The 26,517-nt window shown below is 46.5% G+C and overlaps 1 protein-coding gene across 1 annotated transcript in view; it reads right to left on the bottom strand.

Moving 5' to 3' along the window:
• The window catches only part of sik3 (SIK family kinase 3), a 41,702-nt gene that overhangs the window by 6,608 nt on the left and 8,577 nt on the right, over positions 1–26,517 (bottom strand). The window contains exons 2-16 of the mRNA XM_079732770.1: positions 20,519–20,635; positions 17,590–17,653; positions 17,138–17,299; positions 15,120–15,244; positions 14,479–14,602; positions 13,669–13,787; positions 13,422–13,532; positions 11,552–11,686; positions 11,046–11,123; positions 10,424–10,533; positions 9,237–9,393; positions 8,757–8,906; positions 8,371–8,444; positions 6,955–7,089; positions 5,146–5,287 (exon numbers count right to left, since the gene is read on the bottom strand). Of these exons, the coding sequence (XP_079588896.1) occupies positions 5,146–5,287; positions 6,955–7,089; positions 8,371–8,444; positions 8,757–8,906; positions 9,237–9,393; positions 10,424–10,533; positions 11,046–11,123; positions 11,552–11,686; positions 13,422–13,532; positions 13,669–13,787; positions 14,479–14,602; positions 15,120–15,244; positions 17,138–17,299; positions 17,590–17,653; positions 20,519–20,635 (1,803 nt within the window). The remainder of the gene's footprint in view (positions 1–5,145; positions 5,288–6,954; positions 7,090–8,370; positions 8,445–8,756; positions 8,907–9,236; positions 9,394–10,423; positions 10,534–11,045; positions 11,124–11,551; positions 11,687–13,421; positions 13,533–13,668; positions 13,788–14,478; positions 14,603–15,119; positions 15,245–17,137; positions 17,300–17,589; positions 17,654–20,518; positions 20,636–26,517) is intronic.

Here is a 26,517-nt window from a genome sequence, read left to right as displayed (position 1 = left end):
CACAACGTGTCCTTATACTGTAAGTGTCAGATAAGCTGAACCTCTCCCGGACGCGGCGAGCAACATCAAGATTGAGTTCCACACGTCTACACGCTGTTCTTGTTCGAAAACCACACAACTTGAGGTCGGAGCAGAATAGAACAGTCATAAACTTGTTGGCGGAGACTTGCAAAGCAAAGGGTTTAACACTTGTTGCCATTAAACTATGGTGACAGTGACAAAATGCCATTGATTACTATGTTGAATATCATATAACCGAGAACAACGATTACACTTAAACCTACAATAGGGTTTTGGGATCACCTCCTCCTTGATATTGACAATATTGAAACTTAAGACTTTTGTCCAGAGAAAAGGAAGGATCTCCCGATCAGTCAAAAGGTAGAAAAAGTAAAGAATTAACTTATAACACTGTATTTTTTGACCCATCCACGTGAGAAACCAAACAGGAATGTTGAGCATTTAACCAAATTCGACCTTGACCATATCTTACCAAACACTCCTAATCAACCTGTACTTTGTCTACCCTACATGACTCCACAAAGCCAGACATAACACTGTCGGTGTCTGACAGGATAAACACCAGTACGGTCCTATGATCACTGTGAACAAAATTTCCCAAAACGAAGTTCCCAAAATGAATACCTCAGCCACTCAGCCAGAGTGTCTCTTACTCCGGTACAGAGCCCCAGTCTCAAGCTTCCTTCCACTCTTGATTCAATTGTGAATCAATAAGCGATTCACAGAGCTTAGCCTTAAACCGGCCCTGGTCTCCGCCCGTCAACTGGTGTTAAACCGACTGTTGGACGCCTCGTCCTGCATGCTTCTGGGTAATAAGATCTACAGGGTTCTGAATACGGCGTTTCTCTCATTAACCTACAGAGTGTAAGAAGTCGGGTTGGGCCGGGGCAACATTTTTCTCACTGGTTTGATAAAGGATCAAACACCAAAGTGGTATTTTGACCTGTACCAGCAGATGGCGCCCGCGCGACTAAACCAGCTGCTAAAAGGTGGAACCTGAGGAATGCCTTGCTGGCACACGCTAGACACATTTCAAATATAAAAATAAATACCAATAGAGATAAATGTAACTGAAGGCAGGGATTTTACCATCACAGCACACCACACACTAACCCATTCCATCCCCCTACAGCCCTGTCCGTATGCACAAAACCCCCCCCTCAAGCAAATCGCATTTGCAATCTCACGATCCTCAAAAAACTTTAAAAGACTTTACCTTAGGCAAACATTGCGAGAGGGGGCAATGCTATGCTAGTTTTTCAAAAACGCCTAAAGAGCTAAGGGCGAAGCAACGGAGACGGTGTGAAAGTGGACCGTACATGTTCCAGCGTGAGCTGAGACTCTGGATTTGAAATCCACCCTACTTTCACTTGGCCCCCATGTCTTCTGTTGTGGTAACCAGTCATCGTGGCTCCCTATTGGCTGTCGTTTTTCCCTTTTTTCTTTTTGTCAATTATTTTTTCAATTTATTGATTAATGGTTTAGTTTACAACATGCCTTAAATACTGGCAAATTCCCATCAACAAGCTCAACATTACCAGTGAATAAAGTATCTTGAGGATGTGTTTGTTCTCATGCACAAAGCCACACATATTTGAAGCAATTCTATAAATGCACACACAATTTGTTAATAAACCACTAACCCTCCTTCATAATAAACAGTACAAAGGGGATTTTACAAGGAAAATGGCACTGAAGTTGGACCAGGGGTTGACATCATAGTTGTGTAACAATGCTAGCAACAAAATGCCGCTTTTCCACTGAACAAAGTAGTGCAGCACATGCGTTCCGCAACGATCAATGATTTCTGGGACCGCTCGACCGGCCTCATGCAGCTCGATTTGCGAGCTGAGCACAGGCAGGGCGACACAGCTGTTTAGTTGACAGAGAAAAAAGCACAAAAGCGTGGGCACTGGTTCCACTACTCAGAGCTGTGGAAAAGCGCTCATCTCTATTGGGCCTAGAAACAGTCAGGAATAGTGAACTACGGTTCAGAGATAACCACTAATTGAGAGTATTCTACCACCAAGCCTGACACACAAAATACTTGCAGACCACAGTAGGCTGTGCGTTTCACCAGAAGCCGGAAGTCTCCCTGGAATGGAGGCCTGGAACGCCGTCCTGCCCAGTACTGCAGGTGGAAGGTACAAGCCCTGGGCCTTCGGTATGCTGAATCGCTGATGTCCATGAGTTGCCTTAGTCCACAAGCTGGCCCTTGCTTACTGCCAATAAGTTTAGTAGTGGCAGGTTTGCTCGCTTCTGTGTGCACCCTGCACACAGCAGCCTAGCAGAAGAGAGATCTAACTCTCTTTCACAAGGCACGCAGGCCCCCCAGACCCCTGAGACGGTTCCCAGGTCACACATGATGTTTCTCAGTCAACTTGGCAGTGTTGTCGTTGGTGAACTTGATAAATATGCAGCTCAAATACACAAGAACTGAGACCTATCTTAGTGGGTCTTGATCCACACGTTGTGGCGTGCTTAGGATCATAGTGTTCCCTGCCCTATGCCACCGGCCACTTCTCAATAGAAACGTTGGACAAGGTTCATTCCTATGCCGTTTCCGAGTTCCGTAGTTAAAGATGGACAAGAACTGTCACACGTTTAGATCTCAGCTCTTGGCTTTTTCGTTTAGGTTATTCCACATGTGTCCGTGGTCATCCTTTGTGATGGATTCCTGGGCCAAGGTCCGTCTGTGATCCTCATCACAGACGAACTTCAATTCCTCATTGGATCCTGGTTGCGGACTGTCGAGATGTGCGCCTGGTCATCGTTTGCCTTTATGCAACAACAATTTTAGTCAAGACAACTTGCAATGGGTACACATTCGTAATCAGCACTCCAACCCCCTCTGTTTCAGTTCAGTTTTCTTTATTTCAGTTCTCATCAGTGAGGCCTGCAGTGAGAACCAGATGACAGCAGTACAGAAAATAGAGATGTCTTTCATGCGATTCAACATATTGGATCTGAAAACACATGCATGCTCTTTAAATCCAGATGCTAAACCTCAATAAACCTTTCGCTTTGATTCCAACGTGATTGGCACAGAGTGAACGTTCCCTGCATTATAGACGTGTCAAGGTCAGGTGACACTCACACCGTGCGTGACGCTCTACGGGTGAATGCGTCACCTCATGACATCACCCTGGTGGTCGGCCTGACGCGACCTCCACACTGCTCTGACCACGTAATAGCAGACCCTGGAGTACCTCGCTTTACGTCATTGACCAGGGATGACCCAAAGCAATTATCCTCAGCTTTACGCTCCTGTCCTTTGCTGCGTGTCTTGCTCCGATTGAAACCTGGATTGGAAGTCTAGGCACACTAAGCTCTAAGCAGGGTATTTCACTAGTGAAAGCATGGTGCCTTTACACAGCTGGTACGCAGTCATCTGACCGATAGAGAGCACACTGTTTGACAGCACACCCGTGCCAATAGGAGGGGTCTGGCGCAACATAGGGCCTTGACTGTTGCTTCTAATCAACCCATTGATATTCACTGTTAATAAACGGCTCCATCGCTTCTGTTCTCTTTTTGTTCTTTCACGGACCGACAGCCACCACCAGAAGACTGGCTTTTCAAATGAGGAATCAGAACAGTGTGGAGGCTCGAAGCCCCCCAGCGTAGGGGTGAGGGCATTCAGAACGCAGGCGTGTGCTGAAACAGGTCTTTAATCACGCCGTGCCTCTAAGACGCTTCCAACACAATTAGTCAATTCTGTTGGATTCCCCGTGTCGGGAGCGACATTTAACCACCAGCCTAATTTTTGTCCAATTCAAACCGGTTACAGAGCCACCGTGTCTGCTCAAAGGGTTGCGAAGAATTAATGTATTGAGGGGGTACAGAATGGATGGTTTCAACCGCCAAAACCAACAAGATATTTATACGACTAGTCAAATGTATTTAACAATGGAAGTCGATGTAAAATCCTATTTACAGGCTGCCAGACAAAAATAACTTTGTTTTTCAGCACGTACACGAATGTCTGTACTTTTCTTGGGGAAAGAAGACCAATACATGCTACATGTACACTCTGCAGCGGTGCAGTTTGTTTTGCTCTGTTTGGGGCACAAGAAAATATCAACTGACCAATCAATAGTCTGGGATTTATCCCGTTGCTCCACCAATGTTGCAAGGGTGGTACACCTTGTACTATGGACAGACCAGGAGCTGGAATCACCACCGGCACATCGGCAGTTAACTGTTGAGTGGACTTTGGAAAACCTTACATATCCTTCCAGTCTGGTAAGGCCCAGCAGTGGAAAAGACCTACAGACCTAGAGGAAACATACATGTCTTGTTTACAGGGAGGCTACAGGTCTGGCAAAGATGAGGTCATGATACATTTTAAAATGTAGATGACCACAGTGCATGAAGTGACCACATATAGAGACGCTCACTGGCAAAAATGCAGTTTTGCTGCCATTCCTTGCTCTTTCCAACACAGTTGGCTGGCTCCGTCACTAAAACTAAAACTGGCCTCGGATTGGCAAAGAAAACCCACGCAGAATAAGACGGCAGATTGACTGATTGGTCGTTGATACAGGAGCTCAGACATGGCCTCTGCTGACCCTGCTCACTAGTCTCACTGCTGTCTGAACAAACACACAGCCGCCACGCCAACCCAGAGCTTAGAGCAGAACCAACGCAAACAAGCCATGATGACATTCAATCAGGTCTGATCTGCGTCAATCGCAGACCACATCGCATCATGCAAATACAAGAAACATTGTTGATCTTTAGGTGTTGAGCCGCTGAAATCTGAAGAATAGGACCCACGTTTAAATTGGCCTCTGTCTCTTCGTTAAAACAAATATATAGCCTAGTCCACAGACTAGTAGTATGGCAACTTTGGGCTTCACCTCAACAATTATTTGTAATCCTCTTTTAACCATCCCAATTATGAATACATTTTGTGCCAAAAAAAACAAAAATAAAAAGTCACATTTTCTTTCACATCCGACACGATTTACTTAGTTTACGCTTTCTCGGTGTCATTTGGCACCTTTCTTTACACGGTACGGCACACCTGTGCACATTGGCGCAGCCACCAGCTCCGGCCCCTGGATGTCCTCAGGGACCCCGAGTCTATGTCTCTGGAACGGTCCTAGTGTCAGAACCGACCTGCTTGAGTTGGCGGATGAGGCTGCTGTTCTCCAGGTGGGCCTTGAAGGCCTGGATGGTGGCGGCGCCGTCCGAGAAGCGCCTGACGGGGGAGAAGCGCTCCATGGGAAGGTGCAGTGTGTTGCAGTCCTTGTAGCTGGACCTGGGGGGGAGAGGGGCGGGGGTACAGACATATGCATCCACACACACCAAACACCCACCACACGGCGGACCACACACACACACACACACACACACACACACACACACACACACACACACACACACACACACACACAGTGGCAGGTGTCCACGTTGACAGATGTGTTCAGTCATACACGAACACAGATAACAGACAAGACACAGAAGAAAAACATTACTTTAGGGCAGCCCTACCCAACCGGTCCACCAGGTGAATATCAATGAATCCGTATCCCAGACTTAAACAACATGGGCCTTTCTCATCCGCTTCCCGTTGAATGTCATGAGAACAGGAGATCCCAGAAACAGCCATATTTCCTGGGCCGTGTTTTTCACACTCACCAGGGAAACGCAAGACAATCCCACTATTTGTGTCTATAATATTTTAAGAACATTGTCTTATCTCTTTACTCTTGATGCAATTCCATATCTACGGACCCATTGCAGATCATAACTGCCTGCTCTTTTGAATGTCATACCGCTCCACGGCTCCAAAGAAAAACAACACAACAGTACTTTGCAGTTCAGTGAGCATTCTGGTCGATAAATCAAGTGTGTGACAATGACTCTTAATGAATCCTGTGCTGGAATAGAAACATCAGATTCACTGCATGCAATTTTGTAGCCAAGAGACTCAAATCCCCGGTTTTCCCTTTTTAACCATCGTCGCTGTCGTAGGGGGTGTGCATTATGTCAACATAATACCAAATTAACCCTATTGGATCGGAGCGATGACACACAATGCTTTAAATATCACAGATATGCAAATGCACAATAATGACTTTGACTCATGTGGGAACTTGCCGAACTAAAACCACCGCCATCGGTGGCAGCCACTTTCTCTCCGGTGTATTGTGCATCTACAAAATGAGGGAGATTTTCCTAACTGTCCTTGAGCTAGGCTGGAATGTCGACCAGACAAAGGGCTGGTGATGTATAGCAGGAACTCGAAGCCCTTGGATGAAACCATGCGTCATCACAACTCAACCACGCCCCAACAAAACCTTTGTTTAAACACTAAGAACCAACAAAAGCACCTACTGCGTCTGCTGGCAAAGCCCTGTGTGGAAAATACTTACCATCAACAAAAGGGTAATGAGTAGCGAGTGCCCATCATTGTGGAACACAACAATACATTGGAAAAGGTCTTGTTGACACGGCTCGGACACAGGGAAACCGGTCAGGGCAGAGCTCAGCGGGGCTACGGCTGCACAGACGGAGGGATTTAGGGCGCTGCGGGGATAGCCGGGTACTAGCATTGGGCTTCAAAAAGGGAGCTGATTCGATGGGTAGGGGGGTGTCCCTGAAGCTAAAGCCTGATGAGTGAAGGGAGCGATGTCCCACACCTCCTTTCGGTACACAAACTCGAACACAATCCCCCGTGTCGTTTATGTGTGCGTGGCCCCGGCAGATGACCAGACGTCGGCTGTGTGTTCTGTATAAAGTCGTGTCCGTTGGTGAGTGTTGTGTGTGTTTGCGTGGTTATGTGTGCGTGCGGATACACTCAGTTCACTCATGTGGATCGCCGAATATCCTAAACCGGGCGTCTAGTGAACCTGTGGAGTGGGTGGGGCGTCCCTGCCCCCAGAGGAGCCGGTGTGCGAGTACAGCTGGCCATAGTCCCCTCACCGGGTGTGTATGTCGGAGGCCCAGACCACCCTCTGGCGGGGGCCCGTGGGCCGCTGTGGCTCGGCCGAGGGCTCCCCGTGCGCCGTGCTCATGAGTGCGTGCGTCGTGTGCCGCTTGGAGCGGTTCGCCAGGTACCTGGGCCGCAGGGAGGGAGGAGGAGGGCGGGGTTTGGAGACAGGAAGCAGCGCTGGTCAGCTCTCTGTCCTCATTGGCTGACAAGAGTCGGGGAAAACAGGAAATGCCCCCCCCCCCCCTTTCCAATTTTGCCAATGGTGTCATTATAGTTAATACAGTGTTTTGCCAATCAGAAAATATGAGAATCACACAAATGGAGAGGTTTGTTATAGGTGACGACCCCCCCCCCCCCCCCACAATGCCCTCCTAGAACCCAGATGTAGTGTGTGTGTGAGTATTTAAATCGAGTTGTTGTTGAATGGATTGTTTGTGCAAGCTTAAGGGTTAGCAAAGCCACGCGAGACAGGAAGAGAATGCGCACAGGCCGCAACTCGGCACCGTTTAGTTTGATAGAGGATCAAAAAGGTCAGCCAGAGTCTGAGAGAAAGGACGACTAGATTTATCTGCGGATTCAGATTGGGATTGTGTTTGAAAAAAAATAAAATAAAAGAAGAAAAAAAGATAAGGTGAAAGAAGCCAGTAGAGGTATAAGAAAGGGAGAGGGGGAGGGTGAGCGCCCAAGAAAAAAATGCTGGCCTCCCCCAGCAAAAAAAGGTAGCAGCGCTGCGGCTTAGAGCCGCCTACTCCAAGCAACGTGGGCCCCCGGCGAGCTGTAGTGAGGTGCTGTCTCAAGAGGACCACCTGGGAATGCCCTGACCTCAACCTGCCGCTCCAACCCTGTTGGCTGCTCTAGCGCCCTGAGCCTCAGCCTGGACATACACTACACACTGAGAAATGTTGGCCTGGTCCCTGGAGTCACGACGTCTACCTGGTATGATGTATTGTTAAACAGCGTGTGCCTGAGTACCACGATATCCAAAACAAACTGACGGATGAAATGTGTTCACAGTTTTACAGGCATGGTTTGAAGAGTAGCTATAGACTGCATATCTCTTCTGATCTGCTGCTGTGTACAAGTTGAAATAATTAGTGCACTGTTAGACATAATAGAAATTAATTACTTCATTACTCAAATGTGTCTGCTTCCGTTTAAGATAAAACCAACCCAACTCATTCCCAACCTAAACTTCTTTGTAATCTGTGATATCGGAATTTCTGGGCGTTCCTAAGTGTCCAGTTTTGACCACACTCAAAAGAATGCCCCTTCACCACCCAAAAACAGAAGCCACGCCCCTTCACCAACCAAACACAGAAGTCACGCCCCTTCACCCAAAACACAGAAGCCACACCCCTTCACCCAACACAGAAGCCATGCCCCTCTGGCCAGTTGCCACCGGTTACCTTTGCACTGCGTCCTGGTCTGGCTCTCCGTCCGAACCCTCCTCATCCACAGGGGCTACGGCGGGGATGGGGTGCTGGGTCCACGAGCAAGGGGAGGAGAAGGGAGGGAGAGGTTTAGATTCAACCCCACTGATTCAGGGGCAGGAGAGAACTCCTGACGACGAGCGTCACATCGCCCTCACTCGTTAAAGCTTTGGAGTTCAGTTGCAATGCATGTTTGTATTCCCGTGTGTATGCATGCACTGATCATGCGTTCATATTTAGTAAAATAAGTGTGAAGGTTTAAATTGCACTGTTTCGTAACGAAACAGTGCAATTTAAACCTTGACACTTATTTCTTTCCGGGGTCGTATTTCGGTGTACTTCAGTGTGTGGAGAGCACTCACCGGGCTGGTGACGAGCGGCGAGGGGCCCCGGGGCCTCTTGAGGAGCTGTGCGTGGAGCTGGATGTTGGCCCCTCCGTCGGAGGCCCTCCGGCCCAGCGGCCCCATGCCGTTGAGTAGCTGCAGGGTGGGGGGCTGCAGCAGTGACTGCTCCTGGGGGATCAGGACGGAGGTGGGAGCGGAGGTCAGGACGTCGTACGCTCAGAGGAAGGGTCTGAACACATCCAGGTGATCAGGGCCTCGGCCCGCATGCGTACGTTTATGACCTCTGACAGCTATTTTTGTGATCGATGTTGAAACCTAGATGGTCATAATGTCTAAAAAGTGTAGTCTTTAAAACATACAAAATATTGTATCTCTCTGAAGTTCGCACACACACACACACAGAGAAACGGTTAAACAGATTTACACATCCACACACACAAACTATTAAACACACACACACAAACACACAAAAACACACACACACACACACACGTTTACCTTGTACTCCAGCTGCTGCGTGGGCTGCAGGCTCTGTGTGGGCATGAGGGCGTGCATGTGGCCCGTATTGGGGGTCAGTGAGGGGAAGGGCGGCTGGGGAACCACCCCTCGGGGGAAGCCTGGCGGCAGCTTCTGCAGCTCGTCCTGCATCTCCGCCCTGAGACAGACGGCCATAGAGGAGGTGAACACTGGGGAGGAGGAAGCAGCAGCAGCCATGGAACCACGCGGGGCAACATGTGCCTCAGGAGGTAGAGCGGGAGGTGGGGCTGGGCAATTTGGCCTAAAAATAAAATCTCTGATTTCTTCAAACCAAACCCGATTATCGATTTTAATCTATTTTTTTCTGTAAGTGAAAAAAAAAATTTGATTTGAAGAATAACAATGATTGACAAAAGTTATATAATAAATGACACACTTCTCCCACTCTGCTGCGTGCCTCAGTTTAAGGTGTTGTAATAAATGTGATGTGCTGCTGCTTTCGGGTTGCCGCAGACTTCAAGCAAATTCTACACTCACTATTTTCAGTGCATGCTGCCATGTTGATTTTTAACCTTAAAAAAATTAAGAAAAAAAAACTGCAATTCTTTTTTTTAATCGCATCATGGATTTTCTTTTAAAAAATTGTCCCAAACCAATCATTCAAATTACAATTAAAAATCGATTAATCGCCCAGCCCTAGCGGGAGGGCTGGTAACCGGAAGATTGCTAGTCCGTTCCCCGGCTGTGTCGAGGTGTCCCTGAGCCTCAACCTGACTGCCCCTGACGAGCTGGCTACGTGGTTGAATCCGCCATCAGTGTGTGAATGTGTGCAGGAATTGGTGAATGTGAGGCAATATTGTAAAGCGCTTTGAGTGGCCACAAAAGAGCAGTGTAAATGCAGTCCATTTACCATTTAACCCTATGGAAACTGTAAGGCTTAGTGGTTTAATCCATGTTCCTCTGCAGGAACATCGAGCTCTTGTGTGCATGCGTGTCCTGTATTCAGTTCACAATAAAGTACTCGGGGGACGAGATGACACTTAAATGTAGTTTAGTAGCCTATCCGAATTCGTCTTCTCCATGCGATCTAGATTTATTTGGTGCCAATCGCCTTCCAAAGGGAGATGCTGAACAATGGTGGTTGATCTATGGGCCCGCCCCGAACGTGTGTGTGTGTGCGCGCGCGCATAAGTGTGTGTGTGTGTTACCTGGGGTCTGGCACGCCCACTGTGTGCCGTCTCATGGACAGATAGCGCGCCATGGCCTCAGGGGACGGCTCCTCTCCCTCGTCGCTGTCCAGCGCCATGCTGCCGTCCGTCTTAAACATACACAATTCAAACACTGGAGCTTCGGACGGCCCGGGGTCGGTGCAGACGAGAGCGCGGACACATCCGGGTGGGAGCCGGGTTGTTGCCCAAACGTCATTTCTGCTGATGCTGCTATGTGTTGGAGTCAATGTCCCGGTGTGCTAGTACGACTCCGCCCGCAATGCAGAGAGAGCTCATGCATGTCGTCACTTCGTAACGCTTGTGAGTCAGCTCTGAAGTGTTGTGTGTGAGAGTGTGTGTGCGTGCAAGGTTGTACACACACACACACACACACTATACAACAGTAGTAAACTAACACTGCCGGACCAGATGGCGCGCTACTGGGAGCTTGTGTGTAACGCTCATCTACAATATGGTCTTTGGGATTGCAGTCGCCATGGCAACTGACTATGACGGCAACAGCAGCGAAGGCTGCTAGCGCTCTGTGAGGGCTGCCTGCTAGCGGGCGTCCGAATGACGACCGGCTCGAAGGGGTCCCCGGCAGCACCGCGGACGGACTCACCTCCACGATCTGGTTCTCCGGGTTGATAAGCTGCACATGGGGCACCGTCATGCTGACTGGATTACCCTGCTGATCCGTCTGCAGGGCAAGCAGGAGACACACACACACACACACACACACAGTTGGGATGGCAAAGATGAAGTGGCAAACAGTCTTCTCAAAGCGATGGCTGGTGGCACACTGGAAGGCAGCAGCATGTGACATATTTTAAAAATCCACAACCGGAATACACCCCCCACCACCAGGATCCTTTAGACTGTAGTTTTACAAACTCAAATCCTCACAGAGACAACCTTAATAGGAGGCATTTAGTCGGCTGTATTCCTAATCACAATGTTTCTAAAATACCATTCCAATGTCACTATTGTGGAGGTGAGATATCTAAACCCAAGTCTCCCATCTTTCATCTTTTATCAACTGTATGTATACACCTATGCAAGCCTACTTTGCTTGAGACAAAACAACACAAATAGGTCTCCAGACCTCCATGGCAGCGAGGCGCCTACCTGCACGGCGCCGAGGGGGTAGCCGATGGGACGGGGCGTGGTCGGGGCCACCCGGAGGGTCTTGTTCTTCTTGAGTCTGTCGGCCAGCAGGCTGTAGATGGCGCTGTAGTGATCGTACGCATCCGTTTGCAGGGACTAGAGAGAGAGGTCAGGGCACGCGTTAAAGATCCCATATCGTGCTTTTTAAGGGTTTACAAATTCATTTGGGGGTACTACTAGAATAGTTTGACACGCATTTATGTTAGAAATACCCCTTATTAAACACACACTGTTCATTTCTGCAAAACCAATTTAAGTGTCTTTCAAAAACATCAGTGTTTCCCCCACGTTCACACAGCAGCGGCGCGCCGCCGCTGCTGAATTTTCTCCGCCGCTGCAATAAAAATCCTTCTCCTAATTTTTTATTTTTTTTTTTTACGTAGCTCCTTTTAGAAAATGTACAGCGCGTAACGTCAATTGCGCAGCACGCGGCACATCGTCACGTAACCAACATCAAAGAAGAAAAAATACACAGCGAGTGTGGCAGTTGTTGGCAGTAGGCTACCCTACACGGTTGCAAAGTTACATTGATTCTAGCAGTAGCGAGTGAAGCGGAAGATCGAAGAAAGAAGGAAAGAGTGAGACAGACAGAGAGAGACAGCGAGAGAGAGAGAGAGAGAGAGAAAGTAAGTTGCTAAAATGTGTCGCTACATGACCACCAGTGTTAAAAACCCTCTGAGCCCAATCATTTTATTGTATCTATAAACCGCAACCTCCGTGCCGTTTTTCCTCTAGTATTGTGTGTGTGTGTGTAGGCCTATGTGTGTGTGTGCGTGTTGTCGCTCTTTTTGGGATAGCAACCATGTTTAGTGTTTAAGCATTAGGCAAAAATCTGTAAATAAATTGTGCAAATTATATTTGCGTTGTGGCATTTTTTGTTTAAATATTACTATACAAAAATATAAAAATCTGTAAATGAAGACACAAAAGGCAAAGTTAAAACACCAATAATCCCATCTACAGTAATACACAGGACTGTTTGAATAGGATTTAAGTGCATATTCTCCTCTCAAAGTGCACCAGATTCATGCATTCCAATGTAAAGGGTACAAAAAAACTTCGGCCGGGGGGGCATGCCCCCGGACCCCCTAGAGCGTTCGGGGACCACACCACCGCTGCTAAAAAAAATCCTGCGGGAAACACTGAACATTGCTTCTCAGGAGGACCCCCTCCCGAGTAGCCTACTCTGCTGTGATTGGTCCGCGTGCTCACTCGCGATTGGTCAAACGCTTTGCGCTTGTGTCTGCAAATTCACACCCATGAGAAGTTGTAAACATGACGAATCTCCAACAACAGCTTGGTATGCCCCAATAGCAGTAACCTTCATAGTGGAGAAAGACCACAGAACAAGGTTCGGTGGCAGGCCACTCCTCAGACACCTCAGGATACGGCTCAGTGGGAGTCCACAAACAAAGAGATTTTGCCCTTGATGGGTCATTGCTAAGGAAAGGCCACAGGGGCTAGCCATGTTCCAAAACCAGCTTTGTTTGTCCTCCGGTTCAACAGGGTAATAACAACTGGAGGCTCATCCGTCTGCAAACTGTGATCACAAACACAGAAGCACAACCTCAGTGCCGTCCGTGAAGCATAATGAGACGGTTTGTTCCGACTTTTAATGTCTGTTTCTGTGCAAAAATCGATTTAAAAAAAGACAACAAGTTTGTTGTATTGAGTGTCACGGTATTGGCATTGAAGACCCACGCCACGCAAAGTAACTGCATTTAAGACACATGGCATGCAACACTAAAAAGTGAGTCAAATAAGGAAACAAAGGCGGACAGGACGTTCTTGCCAGCGTCCTTTGAGACGTGTGTATGTTTTCCCCACCCACCTGCAGGGTGCGCTCTCGGTCCAGCCCCATCTCAGACATCTCGATCAGCACCTGCTCGTTGATCAGCTCCGTCTCCCTCTCCGTCTTCACCTGCTCGCACTCCGCTATGAGCTGGGTCGGGGGGGGGGGGGGGGGGGCAGGGAATGAATTAGACGGGACAAGGTGAAGAGTCCAAAATGCCCCTGTCTGGTTGTGTGGGGGAGGTTACGGAAGACACACACACACACACACTCACTCACTCACTCACCCTGTCAAACTCGGGGTCGGGGTCTCCCTGCCTCATCCACTTGTTCTTGTTGATCTGCTCCATGGACAGGCGCCGGCTGGGCTCCAGCACCAGCATGTGTCTGATCAGGTACTCACAGTCTGGCACAAACAACACATGCACGCATGTTGGAGACTTGAGAGACACAGTTTTCAAGTTCAACATTTTATTTTGATGATGTTGCGAAACGCATGGCCAAGTTAGATTTATCTTAAGAAGAGAAAAAAATGTAGGTCGTTGTCTCTGCCCAACCAACATTAAACACAGATATATGCCATTCTGGAATAGTTGGCATTGGTACTTTCTAACAGTGAATATACCTTTTGGCTGGCATCTTATTAGCGTCTTATAAAAGCAGTAGCATGATGCATTCTGTGCTGAATCCCAAATTGACCTTGAATAAACTGTGACTAAAGGTGCTTGCACACATCCCAGGCAAATACCAACACCCAACTTCAGAATGTCGGCCTAAGCCAACAGCGATTAGACACGTTGAACAACAACCTTCACCGACCGTGAGCAAACACCTTAAGACAATAGCTCGGAAACCATAGCGGCCATTGCTATGGAACCCAAGTTAAAATCATATTAGCTATGCGTCTAAAAAACTAACTTCAACCAACATTTAAAATCGTGTAATCGTGTTAGAATGTCTTCAATTGCTTTTTTCAATTGTATGAACCCCCTTTTTAATACTCTGGTCCTGAAGAGGAGCCTGACTGAACCCCACCTGTGGACATGAAGAAGGGGATGTAACCCACCTGTGGACATGAAGAAGGGGATGTAACCCACCTGTGGACATGAAGAAGGGGATGCGGAACTTGCCGCTGAGCACGCGGGCCCTCAGGTTCTGCAGGGTGCTGCCGTCGAAGGGCAGCGCACCGCAGACCAGCACGTACAGCACCACTCCCAGGCTCTGGGACACAGACACACAAGGAAACGTCAAGCCAAGCACCCCAAACCCAACCCCAGCCAACTCCCATTCCAATTGTCCTACCGAGGCTTAGCACACACTTGTTAAAAGCCATCCCTGGACCGGGCTAACCAAATAGCCTGTAGCTAAACAGGTAGACCTGTATGACTAGCGGTGAGCAGGTCCCCTTGCCCTTACAGCCCCTTGCCGAATGCATGACCGACGCGTTGTTTCTATCTATTGGGGCTGCATGTGGCTCAGGAGGTAGAGCGGGTTGGCTGGTAACAGGAGAGTTGCTAGTTCGATCCCCGGCTCCCCCTAGCGGAGTGTCGAGGTGTCCCTGAGCAAGACACTCCCGACGATGGTCGCCTTGCATGGTGGACACCGCTGTCAGTGTGTGAATGTGTGCATGAATGGGTAAATGTTGAGCAATATGGTAAAGCGCTTTGAGTGGCCACTGGTTAGAAAAGCGCTGTCTAAAAGCCGTCCATCAGAATTTATCTGCAGAAAGTCAACACACCCAGATGTCCACTTTGGGCCCGTCATACTCCTTGCCCTCGAAGAGTTCTGGCGCAGCATAGGGGGGGCTGCCACACCAGGTTTTCAGCAGCTGGCCGCGAGAGAACAGGTTACTGAAGCCAAAGTCTGAGAGGAAGAGAGAGAGACGCATCTATTAGGCACAGTGGAAAACGAATGATCAATGTTCAAATAAATTGAGATTTGTATCATTTTTTGGCAGCTTCCCTTTTTAAAGGTGACCATAAGTTGCAAAACCAGGGCAAGCGTTTCCATAACAACCAAAATAGTGTTGAAAGGTAAGGCTGGCCACGTTTCAAGTTGTATTTAATTTTTATTCAACTTTATTTGATCAGGTTAAGTCTATTCATGCCCATTGTAGGCATACATCTATGCATCGTCACCAACAATCAGGCTGTTAGTCATTGTGCAGCGGGTTTGATCCAGAGCATGATAAAGCGATTTTTAAATGGGAGTCATTCATGAGCAAGTCGGGGATAGACATCTTGTTCAACTAGAAAATCCATTTCCTGCAGAAAATGTGGTGAGTGCTGTAGCACAAAGTGAGGTTGAAAATCTTTTTTTAATAAAGACACATAGTTTAAGACATGAAGAAATGTTAAATGGCATTTGAAGGGATCAAGTGAAGGGATTTGAACTTGAAGCCTAAATGGAGTAAACAATGTAAACTGGCACATCATTTAAAAATATTAAAATGGTTGGAAACAAATAAAGTGAAGAGTTAGTGCGTGATTAAAAGTAGCCCAATAGAGCAGGAAAAAACGCCCAATCCAGCAACACTGCCTGAACATCCTCCAAAGTACCCCAATCAGGCTGAAAAAAACGGCCAATCTGGCAACACTGCTGAACGTCCTCACGCTGCAACGTTTGTTAAATGGTTTGAACGAAGGTAAACGGTGGAAAAATGATTCAGTTATGATGTCTTCAGAAGTATGAGTGTCAGAATGGGCAGACGTCTTCAATGAGAACCGCTGAAAACGAAGCCGGTATGAAACTGAAACTGTGATTCTGAAGAAAGTATAAATGATATCGTAATTCCGTTTGGATATTATTGAAGATACAAGTGTGTCGATTTGTTAAATGGTTAAATGGATAAATGGTTGAAAATTGATTAAGTTACGCCTTAAACAGTTGAAGTACCAGAGGAAATGGGAGGACGGCAGAGCCGTCCTCCCATTGACCCATGTTAAAAAAAAGTGCAAAAAGCTGAATAGTTTAAAAAGTTGAAAGAGTTACGTTAGCAGTTAAAACGCTGAATAAATAGCCATCATGTCGTTAAAGAGCTGAACGTTTTGATAGTTGAATGGTTTCTGGAGCTGAAAGTATGGCGGAGGAGTTGAAGACCAAAAAACTGGCGAAATTCTCTGCTGGCAGAGGATGGGCGGACGGCTCTGCCGTCCTCCCGTTGAAAAAAATAATATTATAAAAGTAGAATATCTTAAAAAGTATAAAATATTAAAGAAATCGGAAAAGAAGCGCGCGATTCCAAGCTATTCTGAACATTTTAAAATGGAATGGAGTCTCTAGCTGAAAAATTGAGGAAGGAGATAGGTCCCAAAGTTTGTAGAGAATAATAAAGACAGAAAGAAAGAATAAAACTTAAGAAGAACAATAGTTGAGCGCTGCATGCAGCACTCACATAATAAGACCTACAGGCCGAGGACATTTCCTTCAGAATCCAGAACGTTTCAGCTGGGAGTCAAACACCCACACCAATAGATCAGGCCACCAAGTTATACATGCATCTTAAGAAACATACATATGCTGCATTCGACACACACAACTGTCCTGTCCTAAGCTGGCTTCAATGACCCTAGAATGGTCCAGGGAGGGATCTGGGTTGGGTTCTTACATTACACACACACACACACACACACACACACACACACACACACACACACACACACACACACACAGACACACACACACACACACACACACACACACACACACACACACACAAACACACACACACACAGACACACACAGACACACACACACCTGCTATCTTGATGTCAAGGTTGTGGTCCAGCAGGAGGTTCTCGGCCTTCAGGTCTCGGTGGACGATGTTGCGGCAGTGGCAGAAGTGCACCGCCGCAACGATCTGCTTGAACTTCTTCCTGGCGTCCTTCTCCGCCATGCGTCCGTGGGCCACCAGGTGGTCTACAGTAGGGGGGGGGGGGCAGAAGGCAGATTCTGCTCAGAAAAAAACCTTGAGAGATTCAACCACACTGGTGTGCCATGCTTGAGACACGTCAGCGACATGGACATTGAATACTTTTCCAAGTTACACCAAAGGTGTACTTTTTACTTTTCTGTATCCTGCAACCCCAAATAATAGATCATGGCGCTAGGGAGGGTAGCGGAGTGAAACTATGACATGATTTGGGGGGAGCCCTGATGTGGACAATTATGACGAAAAAAATACACAAAGGGATAAAGTGTTGCCTTACCGAAGATCTCCCCTCCACTGGCGTACTCTGTGACTAGGTAGATCATTCTCTCTGTCTCCATCACCTACGGCCAGAGAGACGATAAGAAAAATAGAATTGCCGTGGCACAGTCCAAAAGGTGCTATAAAAGATATCGGGAGGATTTGCCAAATTACCGCCACCCATTGACAATCCAAGGGTACTATCAACGCTTGCTGCATACTAAGCAAGAATCTGTCTGGCCACGCCTATGCTACCAAAACAAGGGCATGCACAGGGGGCCTGTGTTTCTCAAAGGTACATAATGATATGCCAGCAGCTACAGGGATAATGGTGTTAATCCTAATTCAAATATCGTTATGTTTTTGTGGTCTGAAGAAATGAAAATCTCCATCTTAAAGATACAAAACGAATAAGCCATATAACTGGAAAAATTATGTAATTCAATAGTATTATGCAAAACCATCATTTTATATTTATATTAATACTAAACGCATTCAAATTTGTCACGTTGATGTTTTTTAAATACATTTCCAATATTTTAGATACATTATGCAGCATCAATAACTGACTGCCCAGCGCTCTGAGTCAGAGCAGTGCGGTCAAGCAGAACACAATACACAGAGGGACGTACATGGATGACGTACATGCTCACAGCGTCCCAAATCCCCATATGGAAATCCCAGTACTCCTATTGCCGTACTCCTATTAAAACGAGTGCCCCTGACTGCAACGCAACTTTGACTGAAGAACAGGGGTGGGGATCACAGGGTTCCTTACGATACGAAATACCGATGATATCGCGACACAGGGATTCTGCAATGATCTATATATTGTTAGACATTTGTATAACGATACATCACGATATGTCTAACGATGAATACAAAATGACAGAAAAGGTTAACTATGTAATTCAGTCTTTATTCATGGTCATCAATGGTTATTTAATTTCCGGGATAACATGACAGTGTGTGTGCAGTTGTATCATTACTGTTTAAGTCTGGATACCAACTTTCTCAGAAAGAGTGAATGCCTGCTTTTAGTTATTACACAGGCAAACTACCGTCAATACTAATGTTTCCAAATCATGGATGTCTGAAAGAATGCACGCCCACATGATCCCTTTTGTGTGCGAACTGCCATTCGCTTCACCATTTTACCGACTGCGCAGCGGTTGATGTCCGTGTTCGAGAGTGTAAAACTTCTCGAACACTTACAGTATAACGGAAGGGTGTATGTGTGTGTGTCTGTGGATGAAGATGAGCTCCTGGCCACTGGCTTACATCGCTCTTTGGCCACACTCCTCACTCTTTTTGTATTCCTAGGCAGCTCTGAGCACTGTTCATTGTCTGTGTCCTGCAGCACTGTTCAACTCTGTGTACATAAGATCAGCCTTGTTTTGAAAGAGATGGATACCAAAAGAGATGTGAAGTCCACGTTTCGGGTGTCATAGGGTGTTGTCACCCCTCAAACATGTCCCTGCCCAGAGACACGGCTGTGGTGTTCGTGTTTGTTTAATGTTTGTTTGCCGATGACGTCATGCTTATTTTTAAAGTCTCGGGGGGGGGGGGGCGCAAGTAATGAAGCGAGGCATGAACCATTGTTTTGTCAATAAAACGGTTTTGTATTTTTCTCTGGTAGAAAAGGTTGAAAGAATGATTGAAAATTAATGTAATTGCATTGTATTCGGGTTTCAGTAAGAACCAAAAGATACCCTGTCAAGACATTTATTCACCGATATCGTATTGTATCGACTGATACAAAAAAAGCATATTGTAAAATAGATTTCGTACATTTCGTCCAGCCATAGTTTCATAGCAACTTTGATAGTCCCTGAAACCAATCAAAGTCCCAATCCAACATTTTACACAGAAGTGGCTTGGATTTTACAGTGGTTGGTGTTTGTTGTTTGGATGGGCATGAAACATTGCAGGGATATCAAGCACAGCCAAATGACCAGCAGGGATCCAGGCTAAATTATGCTTTAGATTGACAAATATTTTAAACAGTAAATAGTAGGTGAATTTTTCAGAGAGACTATTGACACGCCTGAGGTAAACAGAAAAGGCTTGTCCTAACGGGGTCCCCATCGTGGTCCAAGGCCTCCCCATGTTCAGCCCCGGGCTCAGCAGTAAAGCCAGTGTTTCAAACAGAGGGCTCCTGTTACACTGGACGTGTGGCGCAACCGCTCCCACCTCACCTCAGGTCCGCTCGGTGGGGAGGCCAGCGAGGAGCCAACTCCAAAGTGAGAGCATGCATTGTGCATTGACTCACACACTATCCTCATACAAACGCATTGTAAAGACTTTAATCAGGCCATTCTATTTGGGTTCAGTTTTATTAAAAAACATTTTACAAAACAAGACAAGTTAAATAGGTGTTCCGGAGTATAAACACCTACTGAAGAAACCTTATTTTTCGTGTACGATCCCAAACAGGGGAGAGTACAGTGGTCCAGGGACAATAAAGAGTTTCCACATATCAGATGAGTGATCCCCCCGACACACCTTGGGCGGGAACAGCTTTGAACCGGGAATAAGGAGCATAAGAGGCTAATGAACTGACGTGGACCTGATGTTTATGCCACACAGGGAAGCTTATGAAATAAGGTCCTGAGATTGAAAAGCTGTTTGCTTTTCAATGAAACTAGACCACCACTTATTGTGCTGTTTTCGGATACAAATTGCTTACTGCAGCTTTGAGAAATTACCTCATTTGAGAATGAGCTGTGATTAATGCTGTGAAGGGGTTCATTTAACAGTAAACACTGTACATGGTCAGCAGCAAAAGAGGCCCAGGTCTTTACACCTTTTGAACTTATCATCCATACCTCACAGCCACTCAAACCAACCTTACTGGCAAAACACAAACAACCAGCCCAGGAACAAAATCCCTCAACAAAAGCTCGGGGGGAGAGCACTGTGGGTGTGTGTGCACTGGGGGTACAAACCTGGTAGAGGCGAATGATGTGGGGATGCCTCAACATCTTCATGATCTGCACCTCCCTGAATATCTTCTTGAGATTCTCATCGTCCAGCTGAGTCTTATCCACTATCTTTATAGCCACCTACAGGCAGAGACAGAGGGAGAGACAGAGAGAGAAAGAGAGATGGAGAGAGACGGAGTGACATGCGGGAAGGAAACAGAGGGATGAAAAATACACAGGGCAATAGAGTGGTGGATGTGAAAAAGGGTAGAATGAGATGAGGGGAAAAGAGGACAAAAAGAAAAAAACACATTAGGGCCTTGTCATACACCAGACGATTGAGTTTCGCACACAGATTGAGCTTCAAGAATTTGAACGTTCAAATCGACGAACATCCATTCACAACGGTGCACACACTGTCCTGTCTCTACGCTCAGAGCGAGTACTAAAAGCGACGTGTTGATTTGCTGAACGGCATCCCATCATTTTTCGTCCTTGGCTGACCATGCGGCCCGAACGCCGTCACCACCGTGACCCTTACGTAACTCCGCGGGAGCCCGGACAACAGGGCCGGAGTGGCGGACGTTGATGATGTGTGACAGGACGCCTCTGCTCGGCCACTTAGCGAGCCGCCGACGCCGTTATTGACTCAATCAAGAGACGCTAATGTTCTGCTCTGGCAGGGCGGCCGGGCACCAAGTAAGACCGCCAGCAACGGTATGAGAGGGAGGAACCCGGGAGACGCAGTCATGGGACAGTGCCTCGTTCAACACACACACACACACTGTAGTCCTGTGTGTGTGTGTTGAACTCATGCGCGCACACACACACACACACAGACACACACAGACACACACACACGACGAGGTCAAGGGAGCGTGGACGTGGCTTCCTGTTGCAGACAGGAAGTGAAAAGTGAAGGGGAACAGGGAAGATGGGGCCACAGAGGCTGGGACTACCACACAAACCTGGCTTAGCAATGGTGTGTTCTTTGCAATTGGTTTTTACCTCTACTGGCTTATAAGGGGGAGTGTGTGGATACAGTCTGCATACGTGTGCATGAGTTGGTTGCTGGCTTGTTTAGTAAAGACAACAATGAACGCACACTTATTGGTTCCCATCATTCATACCTGTATTTTAAGCTCCTGAAATCTATTTCCGGTACTGGCACTTATCCAGGAGTGATTTGTTATTATTTCCCAATCACTGCCCTTTGTTGGGTTACATCTGTTAAGCTTGGCAGGTATCAGGGGACAACACACACACACACACACACACACACACACACATTAAGGAATGCTTTCTTCTAAACAAACAACTTCAAATCAGGGACATTTATAGGAAATGGCAGAGGCACCGAGGCCTGGCATGTGCAAAACTACAAAACAGAGTGGCATTGAGTCGCCATTTGTTCTTTGAAGAAGAGGCTCAACACTATTCCCTTTCAAAAATGATGCACACACACAGACATTATATTGTAGATTGTTAAATTAAATAAAAGCTATATGACAATGCCATAATGTAAAAAGCAAACAGACTACATGGTGGGAAAGTGGTGATGCGCTCCGGTCTCCTCGCTGGGTTAGAGGAGCGTCATTGGTCAGGACCGGAGGCCCACATGAAAGGAGCATTGAGCCTGCTTCCTGATTGGGTTCCTGGTAAACAAACATCGGTTTGTTTCGACAGATACTTATCCGTATCGCACAATGGGGAGCGATGGGCATTATGGCGAGGTGAGGGAGTCGATCAGCGGGGAAGAGGACACGTGGCGCCGGACAGCAGTTGCAGAAAAATCTCTACTACGATATACTTTTCCATACGTCAAAAATTGTCATGACGGGTTATTTTTGGGTTCTTACTGTAGGCCAAATATAATACAATACAATTATATTACATAGAATTATTCTTTCAATCTTTTTTACTTTAAAAAAAAACAGCTAACCGGTGGGTCCCAAAGAGCCCCATCCATACAACGCCATGAAGGCCGATGTAATACACCGATTATGATATCAGAATAACAACTTTGAACAGGCTCGAAGTGGAACTTATCAGTGTCAACTTATGCCAGTGGTCGGCCGGGGGTCGGCTCTTTGTCGTTTGCTATGCAACAGTATATGTGGCACAACTGTCCTGTCCCAAGCTGGCTTCAATGACCCTAGAATGTTCCAGGGAGGGATCTGGGTTGGGTTCTTACACACACACACACACACACACACACACACACACACACACACACACACACACACACACACACACACACACACACACACACACACACACACACACACACACACACACACACACACACACACACTCCCATCACAAGATGGTGACCTCAGAAATGTACCATGCCCGATCAGCTGATGGTTTCCCACAGTGGACGGGAGGCAGCTGGCGAACACAGGACTGAACAAACACACAGCCCTACGCCACGTCATTCCAGCTATGACCTAAAGGTGCATATTAATATGCCCTGTGTCCGTGGACGATTATTGGAAGATATTTCTCTGAAAGAATTTCTCCCTCTTTATGGCAAGTGAAAAGCAAACGGTGAAGGTAATTGACTCATTAATTAAAACCAGGCCTTCTCTGAGCCCAGGTCAAAGTGGCATCCAGGGTGAGCGTCTTGGCCACCCCGCGCATTAGCGCAGTGACATGTAGGAGAGCGGCCTACCGGGAGCCCATTATGGGCTTAAAGGCCAGGGTTAGGGCCGTCCATATGCAACAAGGCTAATGGGCTGCCAGATCCACTTGCTTCAACAGGAAACGCTCCCTTCTCTCCCTGCAGGGTAACCCCCCCAGTGGACTGTCAGCCTTAGGCCCAGGCCAACATTGAACCCCCCCCCCCCCCCCGACGACCATGGGTGTTATGTAGATATTAATTATGCCTTCAAGATCTCTCTTAAACTAGTTCAAGTGGGGTGGCTCGGTGGGATACATTGATCCATTTGGATGATCGCCAACAACATCTGTTAACGCGAATGCACTATAAGGAAACAGCAGGTCTGAGATTCACTCTGTTAAAGTAGCGCTCTGCCTGCTGCCTATAAGTAAACCCTTCAACTAAATAGAGTTGTAAATCTTAAGGCATTCTACCAATACATTTTTATTTCTTGACAAGTAAATAATAATATTAGGCACTAAATGATATCATCTTAATGCCGCCTCCTATCACGTTGTCCATAGTGATGGAGAGCACTGACTCATGAATTATCTTGTTAAGCACCATTACATTGAACGCAAATGTTCGTTCCCATGTTTTTACACTACAATTATAAAAAATCATTGGGCTGAATTGGACTGAACACATACAACAGGATTTCGGTTCTGCGAAAAAAGCATTAATTTTACTCGCATCAAGATCGATTTTTTACGGCTCTAGCCAGCGAATAGATCTGTTTAACCAATCACATGCGCATCTTTGACAACGTCACATGGACACTGTACAAGTTCTAGGACATGTCGGAGGTCACAGCCTATTGACGTTCCTTAACACTGTGTTACTGCATCCATAGTGGAATACTACTATCATAGACCTTTAACTATCTCTATCGGTTATATGTATTGATCAGCCATAGTGGTAACCCACCATCATAGACCTATAATTATCCGTTATGTGATCATTCATCTCGATAGCAGTCGGAGTGAGAAGGGGATGTTTAATTTCACCTCGCTGAGGGATTATAGGTTCCTTTTGATGACGGTGTACAGTCACATTGCAAGAGTTTCATTTTGGAATCCAAACTCTCTACGAAAGCCTATTACAGTTATTGAGCAGGGAAACAACCTCTAAGGTTGACAGCGGCATTTTGATTTCACAAGCGGGTAGGCAAGGCGATTTAAGTTCTTATTATGGAACATATAAAAAATAAAATAACTGTAAATGCGTATATTTTTGTGGAGTAAAATAATATTATTTTTATTCTGTTCAATCGGATATCAATTGTATTTATTTAGTTGTTTTTGAAAAAACAGAATTCCAATTGCTTGTAAGACTTCTAAAGATCTTTTTTTTATTAATTACTTATGCACAACAATATTACGTAGTCATATTTTCACAACTCCCGTTAGCTCTCAACACTGACTTAATGACGTAGTGCCCTATGGAATCGGTGTCAGCCTCTATACATTCACAATTCCGTCTGCGATTTGGTTATCACAGAAACCATAGGACCCAGCCTTTGCTGCCATCAGTCTGTCACCGGCCCACGCCAAACACACATCACGACACCGGGCCCAAAGGCTTTTCTGGGGGAAACCCTGAGCCGTGGTTCTCATTTGTTCCCTTGGCTTATAGGAAGCCACCAAGCAAACTGTCTGTTCCATGAAGAGCCCAGAGCAGCTGAGCCAAGTGGAATTTCCGCAGCGCCTTTCACATGATGCTAGGTTTGACACTTGACAATCAAGTGTTTGTCACAGTGGCATGCACACTGGGAGAGGCACGGAAATGTTAAACTCTTGAATAAAGAATTCAGATGGCTTAAAGTTTGGCATTTTATACGTCGAAAAACCTGCTGGCAATTAAAACAGATGCCATTGTTGTTAAATTGGGAATTTGCCAGGGGTACCCAAGCCTTGCAGACAAATGTACCGACCTTTGCAGGACATAGTACTCCAAGAGCTTGAGCCGGGGAACTTCATTTAGCACAGTGAGCAATTGAAGAAGCCAGAAAATGAAATATGAACTAATGAATGAGTAGACTCAATGAGGACCGGAGGAAGGCAGCGTGAGCATAGGCAGAACGCTCTCCAAGAGATTCGTTCTATGGAGCGGAAACATATACAGTAGATGACTCCTTTGTTGTAGAATGAAGGATCAAATTTACCATAATAATATGAAATAATATGACACACAAGAGCCGACTTTAAACTCTTTCTATATGAATACAAAATGGCGTCCAAGCAACCTTTAGTCTGGCAATCCATCACAGGCCTCTTCAAAAGGCAGTGCTGGGGTGTGCTAGGTCTGCGTCAGACACAAAGTCATTAAAGACATCTCAGGGCATCATCCAAAAGATAAGGTGCAGGGCAGCACAAGCAGAGCCATTGTGAGACGCCATGTGTACCGTACATACGCCTAAATGTAAAACAAGACACATACAGGAGCGCACATGAATACCAAACCACCAGCGTGAGTCAGCATGCCATGCCGCTGGACCCCCTTTTCTGTTTGTGAGCATTGTGTTGAGGACTCAGGAATGAGTGTGAGAGGTTGTGTGTGTGTCTTCGCGGCTTCCCTCCATGAGGCCAGTGGTTTCGTAGCGCCACCTGTGGACCAGTCTCCTGCTGCAGTGGAATCAATGCTGGAAAGCATTTGTAACACCAACACCGCCTCAAAAATAACCCAATTCAATTCCCTATTGAAAGAATCATATCAATATCAACAAAGACTCCTCAACATTCTCATCTTCACAGCCAATTTCCAAAAAACGTGGGAGATGGTAAACATGCACTTCTCCAAATGTCCCCTCCCTATGGCCTCAGCACTTCAGTTTTATCAAATCCATTCATGCAAATAAAGGCGTTGAGTGTTATGTGGTGTGGTAATCCAACAATTGTTAAATCACTGAAAACACCTTACTCGAACAAAAGATGATTTGCTGTCCACGTTTTTTGATAGACAAAGAATTCTGAATCTTTATCACTAAACTAAAAAAAAAAAAAATCATTAAATGTTTTATAAAAAGTGCAGCTGGATACATATCTGTACAGTGTTCCCCATACATAGACCAATGTGCGGTGCAGCGCCACAGAAACAACATGGAGCCCCACAAATTGACTTGTGACACTGACAGCGGATTTGCCCGCTCCTCCTCTCAATGTGCCTACAAAGGAAAACTCGAAGTAGCAGGATATTTGGTGAAGTCGGCTGTGAAGACGGTCGGCGACATCTGGAGTTTACCAATGTTTAGTATGATATACTGTGCTCAAACACACCTGCCCAAAGATATTGTTGACTCAGAAAAGATAATGTTAGCCTTATGAAGTCAACCTTATTGATATTGAACATCCCGCACCCTAAG

This window comes from Pollachius pollachius, assembly GCF_949987615.1.
Source record: "Pollachius pollachius genome assembly, chromosome: 3".
In the NCBI taxonomy this organism is placed as follows: domain Eukaryota; kingdom Metazoa; phylum Chordata; class Actinopteri; order Gadiformes; family Gadidae; genus Pollachius; species Pollachius pollachius.
The sequence above is the reverse complement of the archived record's forward strand: the minus strand, read 5'-3'. Positions and strand labels throughout refer to the sequence as shown.